Source organism: Amphiprion ocellaris, chromosome 9, assembly GCF_022539595.1.
Source record: "Amphiprion ocellaris isolate individual 3 ecotype Okinawa chromosome 9, ASM2253959v1, whole genome shotgun sequence".
NCBI classification, from domain to species: Eukaryota; Metazoa; Chordata; class Actinopteri; family Pomacentridae; genus Amphiprion; species Amphiprion ocellaris.
Window position 1 is genome coordinate 17,780,854 of NC_072774.1, and position 19,462 is coordinate 17,800,315.

At 38.3% G+C, this 19,462-nt stretch overlaps 2 protein-coding genes across 5 annotated transcripts in view; one reads left to right on the top strand and one right to left on the bottom strand.

Annotated features, from left to right (window-relative positions):
* The first annotated feature begins 5,728 nt into the window (after positions 1-5,728).
* Positions 5,729-11,855, top strand: hapln2 (hyaluronan and proteoglycan link protein 2). The gene is made up of 6 exons (XM_023288371.3): positions 5,729-5,953; positions 6,168-6,272; positions 8,209-8,565; positions 8,777-8,893; positions 8,985-9,167; positions 10,699-11,855. The coding sequence occupies exons 2-6, from the start codon at positions 6,194-6,196 to the stop codon at positions 10,974-10,976; spliced, it is 1,014 nt and encodes a 337-aa protein (XP_023144139.1). The 5' UTR covers positions 5,729-5,953; positions 6,168-6,193; the 3' UTR covers positions 10,977-11,855.
* Positions 11,856-12,851: 996 nt separating this feature from the next.
* Positions 12,852-19,462, bottom strand: part of bcan (brevican) — a 31,775-nt gene continuing 25,164 nt past the window's right edge. For 2 of the 4 annotated variants that reach the window (XM_023288369.3, XM_023288370.3), the window contains exons 10-15: positions 18,950-19,054; positions 18,700-18,858; positions 16,986-17,068; positions 16,260-16,404; positions 15,976-16,158; positions 12,852-15,747 (exon numbers count right to left, since the gene is read on the bottom strand). In XM_023288369.3, coding sequence (XP_023144137.2) covers positions 15,623-15,747; positions 15,976-16,158; positions 16,260-16,404; positions 16,986-17,068; positions 18,700-18,858; positions 18,950-19,054 — 800 coding nt within the window. In that variant the 3' untranslated portion in view covers positions 12,852-15,622. Of the gene's footprint in view, positions 15,748-15,975; positions 16,159-16,259; positions 16,405-16,985; positions 17,069-18,629; positions 18,859-18,949; positions 19,055-19,462 lie in introns of those variants that run through there. The other 2 variants (XM_035956401.2, XR_004848815.2) reach the window with 2 other exon arrangements.

The following is a 19,462-nucleotide window of genomic DNA, read 5'->3' on the forward strand; positions in this document are numbered from 1 at the left end:
CAGACTAGGAGGTCAGTGCCCTCTCAGTTTTCATTATTAAGAAAGTGATCTGAGCATTTAATGGGTTCCTCATTTAGCCATGCACCACCTCTCCCTCCCACCTCCCTCAGCTTTCTCTGACTCTTTTACTCTGAATCTGACAAAAAGCCGTACACCGAACAGCACATAAAACATCCTCTCAATGTCCTCTATTGTTGTGTTGCATTTGTGTCACACACAAATGATGTTAAGGGACTTCTGGCCCTATGACGGCACACCCACGATGAGGTGGTACTCAATGTAATGGAAAACAAGCTAGTTGAGTCGAGTCAAGTCGGTGCTAATGGAAAAGCACCTTTAAGGACTGACAATTGTAATGCACCGATTCCTCTTCTCCCTAAGAAGAATATATCTTAGCTACAATTGCTTTAAAACTCAGCACATTGTGAGTAAGGCCAGTAGGAGAGCATACATTGCACCAGTTTTAAAGTCTGGTGGTGACCTGTTTGCTTTAGAATTGATTTTAAGCTCCTTCAGTGGTTTATGAATCTGTTAATGTTCTTGGCTCTACCCATTTGTTAGATTTGTTTTTATCCAATGAACTCTCCTGAGTCCACAGATCTTCTGACATTGGGTATAATTAAAGACAATACCAGAATACAAAACCTCTTAGGCATCCTTTTGTTATTTGAGTTCCAACTGCTCCTCAGTCCCCCGTCTGAGTCCTTCACTTGCAACAATTATTTGAGGATTGAAAAAAGGCGGGTTATTGTAGTTGTTTTCTGTTTTCTTTTGTGTTGCATTCCATTTGTATATAAAGTACGAAAGAAATAAAATATGACTGAAAGGAAAACAGAATTAAAGAGGTTGTCTGTGGAGCTAATTGTAGAGAAAAAGTAGTTTTGTAATGATTGACTTTTATCAAGTATGTTAAGTAAAAATTACCATTAACTAGCAACGTTTTGTAGTTTTGTTTTTTTTACTCTAAACCAAGTACACTCCCAACAATCCTCATCAAACTGGATGTGGTCAGGGTGAATAATGACTGTACAAAGCTCAGCACACCAAAGATTACAATATTCATCCTGCACTCCACATAACTTGATTCCTAGTCATGACTATTACCCAACTCTGTAGTTCCCCTCAGTTTTACAAACCACTAAAGCAGCTTTCAGCTCTTGGCTTTAAAGTCGTGTTTTTACGGTTTTGGTTGAGTCAGGCATCAAATATGTTTTTAACGACTCATAGGAGAAAAAAAATGAATGAATTCTTCTAAGTAAGTGCTTTTATTTAAATTATTCTTGAAATACAGAGAAGTGTGCCATATTCAGATTCACAATTTGTAAAGCGGTGACGTACCCTATTCACATGCACTTCGCCTGGTCTACTAATGTAGTGAAATGAAAATCATATGGAAGTAAGGAATGTAAAACAGTTTTCTGTTTCACGTAGATTATTTTTAAAGAGCTCATTGTTTGCCGCATAACCAAGGGTCAAAGGTCAAATCCAGCTCCATTTAGACGCTCAAAACCTGTGCGAGGTATGCAAGGAGAACAAAGGTACCCGCATTTACCTGCATGAATACCAGAGGAATCCAGGTAACCCTCAGTAAGATGGGGGAACCTCTCTCAACTGTCAGAACATTTAGCTTTTTTAAACTGCAAGAAAGGCAAATCTGTCACTACGCTCATGAAATGTCACTCTCAGCATGGGCTCAGGAGAAGGGGCATCTGTAAGAATGTTAAATGTTTCGAGGATAGCGTGTCTTTACAGGGGGGAAATGGGGCCTTTCAGAGTGGTAGAAAGCCTGTCAGGGAGTACATACTTTTACCCATAAGGTGCCTTCATGACCCCACAGCTTGTCACAGCTTTTGACAACAGAGTCACGCACCAATGCACCACGCAAACTGATACTACATCAGGGCTGCAGGCAGGCCGACCTGCGCTCATATCAGTCTGCCATCTATTGTAGATGGATGGAAGGGACATTCAGTCATTCAGCACTCTGATGCATGACAAACGGTTAAGACTGCAGAAATCTGTTGAAAATAAAAAAGGAGGGAAAATTTGAACAGACTTGTAAAAAATAAAAAATCTAAACAATTACAATAACCAGAATCAGAATCTGTCAGCTCTACTTAGTCTTTCAAAAGCATTAACCTCTAAAGTAACTTGCAGGGGATCAAGAACAAACCCATCAATCAAATAGATATGAGGTGTCACAGACAGACAGAGAGAGAGAGAGAGTGTTTGCCTGCAGGCTGGAATAAGTTACTGAGAACCTCCAACAGCTGCAGAGAGCTGCAGAGGAAATGAGTCAAACGGGGAGCCTGAGTGACAAGATGTAGCTTAGAAATGACCGATCTTCATTTGTTTCAAAGGCAAACGTACTCTTTCAAGGCTTTCAGAGCTCTACTATATTTACTGTTAACACTTGAAGTACTTTAGTTATTATAATAAGCATTATTGTGCTTATTGTGCTAAATGTGTGCTAAAATGACCACATGATGGCACAATGACAAAATAATGCAAGTTAACTCTTCTGAAAGTTAAACAGCAGAGGGCAATGTTTCAGCTGCTGATGGACCAAAACTGATGGAGAGGAGAAGAGAATGAAGCAAAGAAGTTCAGCACCACAGAGAATAAATCTAAATAATTAAATTCAAGTTAACCAAATATGTTGAATTCTTAACCAGACTAAAAAATTAAATCCCACTTGCAATGTTCACTGGCGTTCAGATTGCAACCACAATTTAAACAACAAAAATGCTGATAATTTAGATATTTTTAAATGGCCTGCATCATTTTCTCAGTGTTGTCAAAGTGATTCGGATTTCCAGATCTTTGTGTCTTTCCTTTTGCAATGGAAAAAGGTCTATAGGTCAATGTAGCCCCCTGCTAACTCTGCAGAAGTAATAAGGTAGCTTCCATTTTCATTAATTAACTTTTATTAATCTCAGTGACAATTCAGGAGCAGTAGGTCATTATTTAAAATCCCTCACATTCCAAATGTGCCATTATGTTGCACTGAGAGTAAAACATTGTTGATCAGGAGATCCATGTTTTTGAATCCTATGAATGTCTGCATTAAAATGTATAGATATCCATGCAACAGTTACCTGTTTCACTCAGAAAACGTAATGTCCAACTGTTGGTGGTGCAGAAAGAGTTACTAAAGTCATTACATTTCATTTCCTGCAACCCATAAGCTGCATTTTTTGGCAATCCATTGAGCAGTTGTTGAGGCCTTTCAGTAAAAATCAAATGTCAACCTATACTGCAACAATGACACTGAGGGAAAGTCAGGGTAACATCAGTTAGGTAGGTGGATTATGAATATCTATTTTAAATTTGTTGACAAGGAGGAACTGAAACTAAGATATAGGTCAAATAGATTGGTAGATGGATAGATAGAGTGCTGCAGAGACAGTTGGTCGTTTTCACCTAGAGGTGTTTGTGCGAATACTAATTGGAGGACAAGAAAGACTCCCATTGATGATGGAGCACAATGGGGAAGCAACACAAGCAAAAACAGAAGAACCCCATTATTTCATCTTTTTTCCACGTTGGATGGCGTTTGTGTGTTTGCCGCCTGCTGTCACTGCGTGGAGACTGTGATCCTCACAAAGCCGCCCTTGTGCCCGTAGGCCACGGCGGCATAGGAAACCAGATCCGACACAGCTTCCTCTCCCACTGCCCCCAGAGCTGTGTGGGCAATAACAAAGATGGCTGAATGCACACTATAGTGCTCTTTGGCAGTGGCCTTCTGGGAAAAGTTAGAATACACAGGGAAGCTTGTTGTCTGCAGGGTTCAGTGGTGGCTCACTGTATACACTGTATGCTACAATACGCTGTTTGACCGCAGGAGCCAATATAGTAGCAACATGTAGGTTTGATCAAAAATACTGCTTTTATCTTTTGACTTACTGTGCAATATGACCTCATGGACATTAGGGTATCGATATATTTGTCTTTACCATTGTTTGATATACCTTCCTACCTTCGTCTAGATCTTGTTGCTGATGTAGCAATGCAAATTTTCGGCCTAGGAATAATAAAATTCTCTTACTGTTAATTTCCTTGAACATGGAAAAACTCCAGATTCCTAATGGGGTGATGAATATAATGCTAAAAATGAATTTCATACCTTCTGTTTATCTTGATGCTCAAAAAAATGTATATTTATCCAGCTCCACATACTCCTGGTTTGCAAATCTGAGGTACTGTGATCACATGCAGAACCTTCATTTCCACATAAATGGAGACAGAAACATCTTCAAACAGCTTTGTGCAATTGAGAGCTGACTTTGACCAACTATTAGACCTGAAGAATTGCAGTTTGACTTTTTTTTTTTTTAAAACCGCACAACAGCGAAACAGTTATCACACCAACAGACTCCGCAGATGCAGATTAAATTAAAAGACCTATGATGGGGCAAAAAAAAACCTGGGACTGTTAAAAAATAAATTTAAAAAAAAAAAAAAATCAGCTGAACTGTAAGAATCACTTAAAATATTTTTTAAACCTTTTTTTTAACCTAACTCAATATATTTTGCACAATACATTTTGTATAAAGTGCATTTTTCTGTCATTGCTGCTGATAATCTATTCTGCCTTACCCCATGATGAAGATGTGAATGGGTATAGCAATCTTTGTGTCTTAAACAGCTTAAGTCGTGACTCTGACTCTGACCCCTATTGTTTTGCCCTCACAGTGGCAGAGGTTCCTAAAGACAAGCCATCTGGTCTGCTTAGAACCCCACAGTGCTGTACACAGTCACTGTTCATCTTGATAATGCAGGTAAAGGACCTAGAAGTAACTCCTCTTGCTAATGTGCAAGCTAGCATGCTTACTTGGTGCAAGAATCTTGTATTTTCACCAGGTCTGTGTGGTCTTTGGCATATGTCAGGAGTCAGGCTGACCTGGGTCACAGTCAACATGCACATTTTCATGATGCTGCAGCCTGCACTCGCCAAGATGCAAACATTAGTAAGAATAATCTTTATAGAGCACTTTTCAAAATCCAAGTTACAAAGCACTTCACAAGACAGAAAAATAAAGAGAAAAAACGTAATTCAGTGTATGACTGTATGACATGTTCCGTACGATAATTACATTGCCTGATGTCAGATTAGTCTGCTGGTTCATTCAACTCTGATTAGAAAGTGATCCATTTCTTAATCTTTACATAGTTTTAATTAAAGGCTCTGGAGGAAATTATGGATCAGAACTGCACTTCCTATTCCCAAATCCTGATATCTAATCTCAGTTTTTTGTTTTGTTTTGTTTTTTAAATCTGCCATAATTTGGAAACTCATATTGTGTTACTTTAATGTTTTTACGTCCAGCAAGCATAAAGCATTATGCACATTTATTCTTTATTACACCAGCCTTTACTTTTTACTAAGTATACAAAATACACTTTACTAGGATGACTATTGAAAGTAGTGTTTTGACTGTTAGTATTTCACTAACAATCGTAGGAATTGAACAAGATTGGTTTTCTTTTTTTCTCAGTTCTGATGCTGAGTTTATACCTATATAAAACAGAAAACACATAAAACAGCTGTAATTTTTTTTTACACTCCATAACAATTTTTTTGCAATTCTCTTTTCATTTGACCGGCTTTTAATCAACAATAAGAATAGAGAACTTGGAGGAAAACAAAAACAAAGCCTGTGAGTGTCAGACCTTCATGTGGTCATTAACATCTGGAGCAGAGAGGACAACAGTCCTGTTTACACACTGCTGATCACAGAGTGGACCATATGACTGGCGTGAGGAGAGAGATTGGGGGGTGAGAGTGAGAAACCGATGACAGCTGAACATTCAGGGCTTGGACAGAGGACCCAATAGAGATAAAGAATAAGGATAAAATAAAATTATGCATCAACAAGGAATTTCCTAAGCTGAGACACCGAAAACATCGTCATGTCGGACAGCACAGGAGGATGACTGGATAACTGCACAGGTTTCTGTCTTTGCCTTTGCTAATTTCAGTTAAAAGGGAAATAGAAATAGCCATAGCATGTACTGATTGTCAAATCTTCTACATCTGAGTGAGTGGAATTTTTACTGAATGAAAAATATCAGTTGGTATGTGAGGACAAAATGTAACTGGTTTTATACACCCAAAAACTGAACCATAGTCAGAGCTCTGTTATGTGTTTTCTTATGAATTACAGGAGCTGAAAGAGTGACTTCCTTCAGGATGAAGTGCGCTGTGATTCTTTTATTAACATCCAGCTGCTTCACCTGGTCTTCAGCTATATATACCCCCAACAGAGCAGGTAGAGTCCTAACAGTGTCATGTAATGGATCAGTTTTTGGGATTGCTTTGCAGTTAAATGTTGCAGTACTGACCTCAGAAAAAGTGCAGCCATGTCTTCACATGACTTGCACTAGTGTCACATTTGAGTCTTTAAACATTTAACTTTACATGCCAAATTTCAACTAAACTTTGATACCAATGTCCAGCATTCAAGACAGGCATGGCTTCAAAGATTGTACCGACCAACTGCATAAAAAGATGAATAAGCCCTCTGTGACATCACCTCTAGGTTTCCTGAACAGTGGTCTGTAGTTTAGTGTGGTGGTTCCAGTCATGGCTGTGTTGGCGAGAAGGTATGTCTGCAGAGCCGGAGGCTGCACCGAGAGGGCTGCACACTTCCGGTCGCACATTGAGCATTTTTTAAAAGTTACCACAATAGATGGTCACTGCAGTGCACAACTTACCGTTTAAATGCAGAACTTACAGTTTTAAAGAATGATTTCACTCAAAATATTCCAATAGTATGTGTCTGCAGAGCCGGAGGTACCGACAGGGCTGTTTGTGTTTATAACGTTACAAACATTTATATTTATGCAGGTCAAGGAGTCATAGAGCTAATTTACCTTTGTGTGTTCACGTATTTAACTTTTATTTAATGGTATTGTATGAAATAAATATAAATATATGCCTGCAGAGTTGTCCGTGCATATTGCAATCCCATGTTAACATGGGGGTCTATGGGGATTGACTCACTTTTGGAGTCAACTACAAGTGGCCATTCAAGGAACTGCAATTTTCTGCCCTGACAAATTTTTCAGCCCCAGAGGCTGCTGTTTGTTTTTACTTAGCATCTAAAACACATTCCGGCTTGTGTTCATGCTTATGGATGCACAGAGGATGCAAATTTTTCTGAAATTTTGTTGAATGATCATAAGCTATGTTTTGTAGTTATAATCTGTGTATTTCAGTCCCAGCTGATGTGACATCTGTCAATACTGGTGGTAGTAAGAAGTATATCTTAATAAATCTGGGCTTTAAGTTTAAGATTACATGTCTAACAACAATGGGGGCTGCAAAAACATCTTAAGCAGCTATTTAGAAATGCAACTGGAGAGAACCAAGTGATCAGAGGTGGGTAGAGTAGCCAAAAATTGTACTCAAGTATGAGTAACATTGCTTCAAAATAAGATCACTCAAGTAGAAGTAAAATGTAGTCATCCAAAAAAATTACTCGAGTAAAAAAGTATTAGGTGAAAAGACTACTCAAGTACAGAGAAACTGTAATGTCCGATTTATTTTTTAGAAATGATGTGATCAGACAGACAAAAAGGTAAAATAATGTGCAAATTATGGTATTTCCAAAAATAAAAAAAAATAGCAAAAATAAATAACATCTTTACAAAATGACAAGTTAGGGCACAAGAAACACTAATTTCCAAATCGGTTTTTCACAATATAAAGCTTTTGAAATAAATACCTGTAGTAAGGTAACGTTTTTCTGTTTGAACAGTGCAAACTACTCCCAGTGACAGGATATACTGTATGCTGTAGGCCTCATTTGACAGTAACTGCTTATGGAGGTAATTGCTGAATACAAATCTATTGAATGACTATTGCTGACAATATGCTGACTAGCAACACTGGGGGGGAAACGGGGCAGTTAAACATTAATGATTTAAATTGAAAAGGTAAAAATAAAAATGACAGGAAACCTGCTGCTACACTACATTCAATGGGTTGTAATTAAACATTGAATACTTTTAGCCTCACACTAGTGATCACAGAGAATGTTTCCCACTAGTTTGAGATGGAACATCTAATGTGACATCTGTTCAGTGTGAGTTGAGCTTTATTTAATGTGCTTGAATAGTTTCATGTGTTTTTATTGGTATATATCATCCGTTTGATGGCAATTTAACTGTGCTGACAGCTTCTGGATGCCGTTTCATCCACAGCATCCAAGAAGCTGAAGCATCTCCTCGAGCCCCCCGTGTATCCTGAGGTTGCTGGCCGAAGGGGAGATAATGTCACCTTGCCGTGCATCCTCAGAAGCAAACCCAGCCATTACAAGATTAAATGGACAAAGCTGCAGCCAGAACATGTCGGGCCAGAGAACATTATCATGATATCAAATGCACATGCCTTTAAGCCGTACGGTCATCTTGGACAGCGGGCTTCTCTCCGGAAGGCTCACACCATGGACGCCTCCATACAGCTCAGCCACCTTGAGCTGGAAGATGGCGGCACGTATCGGTGTGAGCTGGTCAATGGCATCGAGGATGAAAGTGTTGATATTACATTGAGGATTGAGGGTAAGTGAAGCAACCACCAGGGTCTAGATAAGGTAAAGGAATGTAGCATTTAGAAATATCAATATAAGTTTGAACACATACCCCTTGTGCAGCTGCTAAAGAGGTTTAAATCTTCCAGCTGCTACTGGTGATGGTGTGAAAGTGTTGGAAATGTTATAATTTCAACATGGATTAGGAAAACAAACACTGACTAGAGCTCTTCTATTTCTAGGTGTGGTCTTCCCATATCAGAGTAAAAACGGTCGCTACAGATTCACTTTCCGAGAAGCCAAGGAGGCCTGTGCTGAGCAAGATGGCATTTTAGCCACATACAGTCAGCTCTACAGAGGTACCACACTGTCCAAATGGTTTATTTCCTATTAATGAATGTTGTCTACAGTTTGATCAGCTCTCTTGGGGCACCTTATCTCTTCCTGCAGCCTGGACAGAAGGCCTGGACTGGTGTAATGCAGGCTGGCTTCTTGATGGAACTGTTCATTATCCAATCCTTCATCCTCGACCCGTCTGTGGAGGAGAGTTGCTCCCAGGCATCCGCAGTTATGGGCCAAAGGATAAGAATCATGATAAGTTTGATGCTTTCTGCTTCACCTCCCAGAACAGTGGTAAGCTTCAGAGCAAAACAGAAATTTTACTTCAGTCTATAGCATTCTAAATGTAAGTGTCAAAAACTGTGTGATACTCCTATTCTTACTGTATTCCATTTAGATTCCCCAGTATTAGCAGTTCTGTCTTTTCTAGAGCAAAAATCATTACATGAAAGTGGCTTTTCAACAACATCAAGTGAACCTAATAATTCAAATTTTCCAAAGTAAATGACAAATCATGTAGCCTTTAATTGCTTTACAAATACAGCACAAACTTTTTTTTTTTTTTTTTTTTTAAAAATCTGTCATGACTGATGTTTTAGTTTTATTAGATTTAGGCACAAAGCTTACTTGGTCAGTGTCTGACATGTTATAGTCCCTGCATTGCACTGGGTTTCATTATTACCATGAACACACACATACACCAACATATTTTGTCTCACTTTCACATATACCATCCTGTAGCCCCAAACGCGCTTTAGTGCACCAAAATTCGAAATAGTCCCCAATAAATAGCACATTTACTCCTATTTTAGCAATGTTTGTCCAACAGTTTCAATGAATACTGAATTTAAATGAAGCTATATTTTAAGTCTATGCCTTTAGTATCTACTGGCTTGTAGCTGAGAGCCGCAGACAGGGTACTGAAGTTACAAAGTTTTGAGAGATGAAGATGTTGGTTTTGATTTTCTCATTAGATTAAAGTGAGGCAAAAAAATAAATAAATAAATAAAAAATAAACGTGAACTGCTGTGCTCTGGTTGGAGCTTTTCAAGCCTGTAAGTGACTCAACAGGCACAGTTCTGGAAAACACTTGCACCTGCAGCAGTGTAGAGGCTAAACTGCTGGAGCAAAAAGGTTGATAAGTTGCACTTAGATTCAACTGATTTAAGAATCAAGAGATTTTTCTTTTTATTGTTTCTCCGGGTTAACAAAATTGTTATTTGTGAAAACCTACACTTAAAATAAATGAGTTAATTTTCTAAAACTCTTTACTGTAAGAATCGGTCATGAATCGATTCATTTTTGTACTTGGAGTTTATTTTGCAATTTCATAAACTGCTTCACCCAGTCCCCACATCAGACTTATTTAGCAACAGTGTTCCTTTCTGCACCTGAAAACATTCCCGGATTCCAACACCATAGTGTGGATTTTCTTGCTAATGCCCTCAAAGCAGCACTGTCCTGTAAAGGGAAGGTTTCCCATTATATTGTGCAATAATTTTGTAGTGTTTCAGTGCAGTGACTATGACTGTCAACTCTGGAGCAACAGACTGACCTTTACTTGCTGCTGCACAACAGCAGGATTGATAGGCCTGACAGAACAGTAAACTCTGTGTGACAACATGGAAACATATTCATCAGCCGGAAAATACTTGGCTGACTCTTTCCCTGGAAGCTTCCACTAAAGTCATAAAAAGGTGACAATCGAGTCTGAACTTGCCAAACGATGAGGACACCTGAACAGCTGCAGGTTCTGTTTTTGAAGTTATGTTTACATTTAAATGATAACGGTCTGATTCTATGCAAATCTTTCCCGCTCTCACAGGCTCCGTCTTCTACATCCCAGGGTCTTTCTCCTTTGAGCAGGCAGTTCATGCTTGTCAACGCATGGGAGCGGAGCTAGCGTTGGTCGGCCATCTTTATGCTGCCTGGCGTTTCCGAAACTACGATCAATGTGATGGCGGGTGGCTGAGAGATGGTAGCGTGCGTTTTCCCATCAGCAACCCCAGAGAGCGCTGTGGGGGCATCCCCGAGGCAGGGGTGCGCTCATTTGGATTCCCCAACAAGACAACACATCTCTATGGAGCCTACTGCTATAGGTAGCCAAAAAAAAAAAACAAAAAAAAAAAGAAACAAATCCACTTTTTACAGTGTCAGAGCTGTGTGTCCATATAAATATAAAAGTAAAAGAATTCACTGAACATAAACATCTTGGTCTACCAATGGATTGTCCCAAAAACAAGAGACCTCACATCTGAAACTACTGACAATTACACTGTTCTATTGTATCTGAGCTTTTTTTTTTGAAAATTTAAGTATTTACTTAGATGTGACGCATTTTGAATTTTCTTCAGGTACGGCCCCAATTTCACATAATTTGTTAAATCCAAATTTAATCTAGAGGCCAAATAGAAGTAGCTCTAAACTCTGCGTTTTCCCCTGACATGTGCCCCAAAATTGCACCCAGAAAGAACACCCAATGACTGGACCATATGACCACCAATTCTTCATACAGCTAAAAGCCTTTTTCCTATGTTTATTTCTTCCGTATAAAGTAACAAAAATATAAATCTGGCATTAAAATGAATGCATCTTTTCCCCTGTATGCTTGCAGTTTGTCCACCAACTACCAGCCAGTTGCTGCTAAAATTTGGTTATGGCTGGTAAACCTTCAGTTTCTCTCTAGCATTCATGCTCTCAAATGTACTAATTGTTCTTGAAAAAAATAACTGAGCCAGTAAAACAGAGAATTTCACTGTATTTAGATGACACAAGCTACTGGGACCAATGGAATAATTAGCAGATTGGAAGTAAGTAGTGTAATACATGTTATTCTTGCACAATCATCTTCCACTAAATCTATAACACAGTATCCATTTAACATGTCTTTGATCTGCTTTCTGTAAGTTCATTGAAGTGGTTCATCTGTAAATTAATGTCATGTAATTTAATTTATTCAATAAAGATCCTCGTATCAATGTATTAATCTGTAAAAATATTCGTAAATTGTGTAATTTTTTTGTGGGAGATTGTAATATGAATCACATTGGTGTAGTGAATAGATTATTGATATGTGTATTGTACACAGGCACCAGAGGCTGGTAGTCAGTCATCACACAGTGGTCAGTGTGTGCACAGCATGTGGAATGTATATTTCCTTTAAGACAATTGAGTATTTGGATTTAAAATAAAATTTACAGATGATTGAGCATCACAAACTGCCAGCTACAATGCCTTGAGAAGGGTTAGGGGCCACTCAGCGACACAGACAAAAAAAGAAACCAAAACAACCCAATAAATGAATCTACAAAGAAAAGTGCAACACTAAACCCAGAAGGCAGATGCTGATGATAACAAACAGTGAGCCAGAGTGAGGAGCCAGCCTAAATAACCATGTGCCAGCCTGCCCAGGTGAAAGATATTAGATTAGATTGCTCCACCCATCTCACATGGAGGTAACCTGTGAAAGAATCATCACAGACAGCAAAAGGAGAGTGACAGGCTAATGACTGGAGGATTAGCATCAGCTGCTGGCAACATGCTGTACAGCCGTATTCATAGTAATTTAAGTGTGGGTATTGTGATATGATATTTACTCTGGTGATCACACTCAACACCAGCTCTGTTTGCTGCTGCAGCTCATTCACATTGGTGTTCAATAAAGGGGGATTACTTTCTCAAATGGCAGAGCTCTTTCTACCAAATTTAATTGAATAACTATTTGCTTTAAACGGTCGGTTCCTTGACTTTAAGTTTCTCCGATTGAACATGAATCAAAAACAACACCATGAAACACAAATGACAACTGAAAAAAAGCATTCCATAAGTCTCATGCTGGAATTGTACCATAAAGTGACATGAAAAATCGTATTCAATGAGACATTTCACTGTTAGAATTACCGGTCACAAGTGAATTCTTACAAACACTATTTTTAATGTTTTTATACAGTTAAATGAGAAGACAAAATGTAACAAAAATTCAACTGATGAGTTTTTATTGGATCTATTTTTACTGTATCATTCCTACATTTATTTACTATAGATTCATTAAATCAACAGTTAACATCATCTGCATTGTCATTGTGATCATGACTGTACTTGGTTGCTATGGTTGTATCAGTGACATTAAAGTATCAGCTTTTCCTTAATGATCCTCAATGAACACAATTATCTAAATAGCTTTTAAAGTCAAAGTCTGATTAGAACGTTGCACATTAATACAGTTCTGGCTGGATACAGATACAGTGCAGTTCATATTAGCACGTCATCGTACAAAGTCCAAGAGACACCTGAATAAAAAGCACCAGAGGATGAGCAGAGTCAGTGATCTGCACACTTGAGAAAATGTCATATGGACTCAGAGATAGTCGAATGGTTCGGCTTTGTCTGAGTGGAATCTCATTTTTATTCCTTCAGCAAAATGAAAAAAATAAAAAACTCTTTCCTCTCCAAGAAGCAACAGTTGAGACACTAATTTATTATATCTGCTGACATTAACATTGTGCTTAAAGATGTATTGGAGAATACTCTCTGTTATCACAGTAAAACACAGTGGAACTGCAATCAAGGGGAACCACATCCACATGGCTGGAGTTCAGTGTAATCGCTGAGAGTCACTTCAGGTGTGATCACTGACAGCAACTCTCCAGCACACAGGTGGGAAATTAAAGGGGAGTGAGCGAGCTGGACATGCAGTCGCTCTGTCTCCATATGCTCACAGTATTAACATGTATTTGGATCAGGAAAAACCCATGTTAGCAACACAAAACAAGTTGTAATCAGAATGGTATCTGATCAGTCAGACGACGGTGACTCACTCTGCGAGTGGATCTCAGCTATAAACTGCATCTGTACAGTTCTTAAGAACGCCTGGCATGTCCCTACATCTGCCTCCTCCTGTTATCTCAACTTTAAAGTCAAGCAAAAAAAAAGATGAGCCCATTTTGTGAAAAGAAAAATGTAGTAGTAACACTACAGGCGACAACTATGTGCAAAATGACTGATGGAAGTGTCCAACCAACTGACTAACCAAAGAGACAAAGCTAGACATATCAGATCTGAATTAACTGCAAATGTGTCAGAAATGTGGATCCCTGAACAATCACTATGGCACATCATTTCTCCAATTTATCGGTCTCTTCTTGTAGAGTGTCATTTGTTGTAAAACTGCCTAATTAAAACATCACAGGAATACTTTAAGATTGCAACAAATACTTCCATTATTCATACAGCTGACTATGATTTTTAAAAATAATAAGATTCAGCTGTATAGCATATTTATGTCAGACCATAGTGGAAGAACAACAAAAACAATTAATTTTGCCTTTTTTTTTTCAGTTTTCTTGCATGGCAGTCCAAAAACTAAATGAGTATAAACAGAGAAACACAGTCGTGACGCAAGTTGTATTTTTGGACAATTTAAAAAAAGACATTTTAGGTTATTTGGTTATCAATATTGTGCCATTAAATGAAAAACATTTTTTGGTCAGTGAAATCGAAACAGCTGCAAAAGTAGCTGCACCTGGGGGTAATAATCTTGATTGTGCTTCCAGCTAGAGGTGATTACATGAGATGTTTGGCTGTGATGAACCATTGCACTAAACTACAACAGAGAAGCTGTATTTATTTAACTTTCATTGTGCCGAAATATCCAATAAACGTGCCACATATCTGGCGCAGTTTTCAAAGCTGATAATATTTTGTATTACAATACAAATGAGGAGCTGTCTGACTCTGAGACCAACCGGTTTAGTAAATGTCAGACCAGCTAATGCCAAGAAGCAGTTCACACTTGGAGACATGAACTCTGAAAATTACCGTGAACAGCAGTTAATTACAAATGCTAAAATAAATTCATGAATTTAGCACTGTCATTCCACAGGATGAATTAAATGTCTACTAACTTTACCTACAGCACAACTATGTTCAACTAAAGAAGGGCTGATTGCAAAAGTAACATTCACACTTAAGTAATTATGTAATGTGTATGTGTATGTGTCTTGTGAATCACTGTTTTAAATAAATGATATTATTCTGCATAATTACAAATTGTCCTTAGGTGTAAAACTGAAAAAATACGAACTGTTGATCCAAAGTGTTGCTGTTTAGTGCTATCCAGGGAAATCTAGATCAAGCAGATTCAGTGCAGTAAGTGCTTTATTTTTCAAATGGCTAAATGAACAGATTCTCTGTTTAAACAAACAGGTTATCATTTATGTATATTAATCATCTGATAATCAATGATTACTACATTTTCAGAGACACAAAATGTGTGTTTTTTTGTTTTGTTTTGTTTTTAGGTGTAAGCCAGAACAATTCCACTTGTTAAACATGTTGAACCATTCAAAATGAGCCAATGGAAAAGGAATTGTCCATATTATAAACTGTCAAACTATGAATAACTGCTTATTTTTGAAAGAGATGCTTCACAAAGTTTGTGTTTCTCGCTACTGAAAGAGATAAGTTTACTAAACTACTCGCCAGCGTTGTAATTTTTGTTTTAAGGTCGTATGAGATCAGAGTGGGCTTTTCTGACGACATCTCCTAAAGCCTACATCACTTTCTGCAGTACTGGAAAACACATATTTGGGTAATAGCAATTGCCATGACTGTAGGATTTGTGGCCTTGACAAGATTTCAGTGGGAATGATACAGCTGAACATGATGCAGGAAGTGGGTCGGGCAGTCTTTTGAGACAAGAGAAAAGTAGGAAAACAGGAGGAGAAATGCCATTTTTTAAAAAAATGGCTTTAATCATTCCACTTAATGTCCCAGAACAGTGGAGTTGCTTTCTCTGTGGCTGCACCCTGGAGCTCCATGACGTCCTCATGCTGGTCAGGATGTGAGGTAACTGAGTCCTCTTCTACTGAATGGGCTAGAGGTGGGAGAAAATCGAAAAGTAAAGGATTATAGGGCTTGTTATCAGAGAGTATGAGTTGCATTTAGGATATGTACAGTGTACAGTGTACAGTATTTGCCGTTATTCTGTTATAAGCTTTTTCTTTTAAATTTGTGTAATCAGTTCAGATAACATTCACTCAGTAGCAGATATGACCTTGTTATGTGTTTTGCCAAATCAAGGTCAGGCATGTAATAAACTCACTTGGCATGCAGGTAATCAGAGGCTCCTCCCACTGACCACCAGGCAGGCATTTGATCACAGGATTCAGTTTCTGCATGAACCCCTCTTCACAGTAGTACCGCACCCTGGTGTTGGTCTCGTAACGCGACCGCTTCTTCCCAAACACCTTAGCAAAGGGAACCTGGGGGGGCTCGCCACAGGAGGCTGTTGGAAACAACTTAGCCTCTTAGATTCTTGTGATTTAGGAGATCTTAGAAAAGAAGGCATTAGAAAAGGTGAAGTTCGGTAAGATAAAGCGAACTCACAGACGCCCTTCTTGCAGGTGTACGATAGATGGTAGTTGCACGGCACATCGCTCCAGCGGCCGCCATCGTGCCACACCATCACTGCGCAGTCCTCGCCAGACAGGAAGTAGCTGTCAGGCTGACCTCTGTACCAGTTCTCATAGAGCTGTCGGAGAGAGGAGCGCAGGTTAGAGCTGAGTCACCTGAACAAACAGGGAAAATTAAATACAGCTCTGTGAATAGTGGTTTTTGTGTTTTAATAACTTAACTTAGTCTTTCTCTACCTCCCCTTTCTGCTTTTTTTCTTTGCCATGGGTTTGTGTCCCTGCTGGCTGGTCGGTTCTTCAACTGTGCTGAATAGTATAAGACACCAGATATCTAGCCGTTCTTGCCCAGATTGTCAGCTATCACTGCCTGGTAGTAAATCAGCCAATTTTCCTGTGCATCTCTTGTGTTTTCCAAACACTCACTCCTACTCAAGCCCACTATATCCCACCACAAAGACATTTCCTTCTGCCAGCCAGTCTCACCCATTTCACCTCTTCCCTAATAAACCTTTCTGTCCTCACTCCTGTCTTAGTTTCTTGTTCTGGATCCAGTACTACATTGTGACAAGTTTAAGACTGCAAGAAGGAGAAAAACTAAGAAAATCACAGGAAACAAATCACAAATTTTTATTCTTACAATTTAAATATGAGCTTGTGAAATACTAGGGTGAAACGGTAATGAACAATCAGTAAAACTCACCAGAGGGCTGCCGTCTGACCAGCGGAAGTCTCCTTCAATGGTTCTGTCATTGAGTCCAATCCACTGATATTCTCTGTATTTGTCTAAAATAAACATTACAATGTATGTTGTATGGGTTTATGCAATATATGTGCTTTAACTATATAATATATGTGCTTTAACTACATAAAGCAAAATCTATTTATTTCAAGATAAGATGTCATAAAATGCTAAAAAAGACAAAGGACATAAAACAAAATAAGCAATTAGTGCAGATGTACAGACACAATTAGCTAAACTCAGATTTAAAGTGGAGTTTATAAATCTCAGGTGTACAGAATATAGCCTCTGTAACATGGCTATATTACACACACACTGCATTGGATTACATGTGTTCATGAATATATTTGCGTTTAACTCTTCCTGGTGGCACCCATAAGTAGAGGATGAGAGACTACTCAGTAAATGCTGACAATTTAGTAAAATACATCCGTAGTGGTATAAAATCTGTCCAAGAAGGACAAGTTCTAATTATTGACAAATACAGAATAAATAAAACTGAATCATTTTGTCTTTATTAGCTTTGAACAAAGTAGGCTGACGTTTAGCCGACTCCACACTGGCTGTATGGTCAAAAATACATTTGAAATGGAGAAAAAATATATAGTTATAATATTTCTAAAATACATAATTTTAGAAAAATAGAAAGGCCCGAATGAAATGTTTGTGTATAATATTACTGCATACAATTGTATATTTTCTGACAAACTTGACTGTGGTTTTGTTATGACAACTCCTTTACATTTCCTTACATAACAGCACGAGGTAATATGATCCTGCAGAGTAAAACGGCAACCACCAGAAGAATGTGAGATAACCATCTCATCGCCCGGTTGCCAGACGAAATACCAACAGCAACTTCAAGACCGTGGAATTTTCCAAGGAAGAAAAAAAAACAGATTCAATAAGGTGGAAGACATGAAAGGTCCTTGTTGTGTCTATTATGGATGGATGGGAGTGGGTTCGTTGTTAAATGACTTTCAAGGGTCTGAATTGGAGGAATGTCAGGATGGAAGATCACTCGTTTGATACCTCCTGCAATATGACTGTTGTAGGTAGCAAGATACAAGATCCAAGTGAGAAGTAATGTAATGCAAAGAGCTGCACTGAAACCTCCCCACTGGAGCCTTCAAGGATATTCCTTCACCTGAAATTTGATGGTTGTCTGGCGAACAGCAAATAAAATTTACTCTGTCCTTCACAACCCTTTTTGTGCGATTTTCTTTTGATGACTTGTTTAAGGTATTTTGCAATAGCGGTAACTGTTATGTATCTTATCTGGGTTTAAGTTTCTGGCAATTAATATCAAAAATCATTGCAAATATCAATCTTTTAATGCCAAGACAAGAAAACTGAATGTTGGACCCGATAGATTAAATGTGTTGGTATGTAAATATTTTGGTTTCAAAGTCATATTGAAACTGGGAAACAATTGAAGTCAGTTTAAAAAGTGTGCTATGCTTTTTGTAAAGAACTCCTCAATAACCAAAACATATTGGACTCTAAAACAAGGCTACAATAGTTACAACACAACTTTTTCATGAATTATACATGGATATGGATTTTTTCTCTTTCTTAGACTCTAATCAATAACATCCAACTCACCCAAACATATTTCTGCTTCCATATCATTAAATCTTTGAAAAGTTCCACCTTCTCTTCAGTTAAGTTTTACCATTGATGTAGTCCTGCTCCTCAGGAGTCATGACAGACAGTAGATGTCCGCCACACATCCGACAGTGCTGCTCAGCCGCCTCCCAGCTCTGCCGTTTGCTAAAGTGACGATAACAAAAGCCCTGAAACTTCTCCCAGCCCGGCTCACACACCTCCAAGTCTGGACAGAAAAATATTAAGAAATGATTAAAATTTGGGTTGTTAGAAAGGTCTTGCTAATATTTGGAAGACTGTGTGTGCAGGAACTACACCTGTCTGGCACAAGTCTCCTCCATAACCAGGCAAACAAAAGCATTTTATTGATTCACCGTCAACACATGTGCCTCCATTCAAACAAGGGTTCTCCAGGCAGGAGTCTGCAGACATGTGAAGATGATGGCAGTAACAGAGCTCATGTCATTTCAAAGCAAAGTTTAATTTTATATGCATGATTTCATATATTTTTTTCATTCTAAGCATGCTTTATGTATACCAACATTTAGCTTTTTATTTTTCATCTAAACAAGACAGACTTTCCATTTTCAGTTTGTACTTTCTTTCTAACTTGAATAAATTTTTCTGAAGTGCATGAATCTTGCAACCTAATAAAGTAAAGAAACCCTCCAAGCTTTCACTGCCTGATTTACAGCATAAGCATCTAATTTTCAGATCAACAAACACCAGCAGATGGAGCCATTACATCAGTTATAGTTCCCACTAATTAGTTACTGTATAGTATATTATAGTTTAATTGCTGCAAAATATTTTATGTGATTTCCTTAAAA

What these genes read in the sequence shown, in the direction of transcription:
- hapln2 (XM_023288371.3), top strand. Translation starts at nt 6,194, where the DNA reads ATGAAGTGCGCTGTGATTCTTTTATTAACATCCAGCTGCTTCACCTGG. An exon ending in ATACAGTCAGCTCTACAGAG is followed by an intron (nt 8,894 to 8,984) that starts GTACCACACTGT and finishes CTCTTCCTGCAG; the next exon opens with CCTGGACAGAAGGCCTGGAC. An exon ending in CTTCACCTCCCAGAACAGTG is followed by an intron (nt 9,168 to 10,698) that starts GTAAGCTTCAGA and finishes CCGCTCTCACAG; the next exon opens with GCTCCGTCTTCTACATCCCA.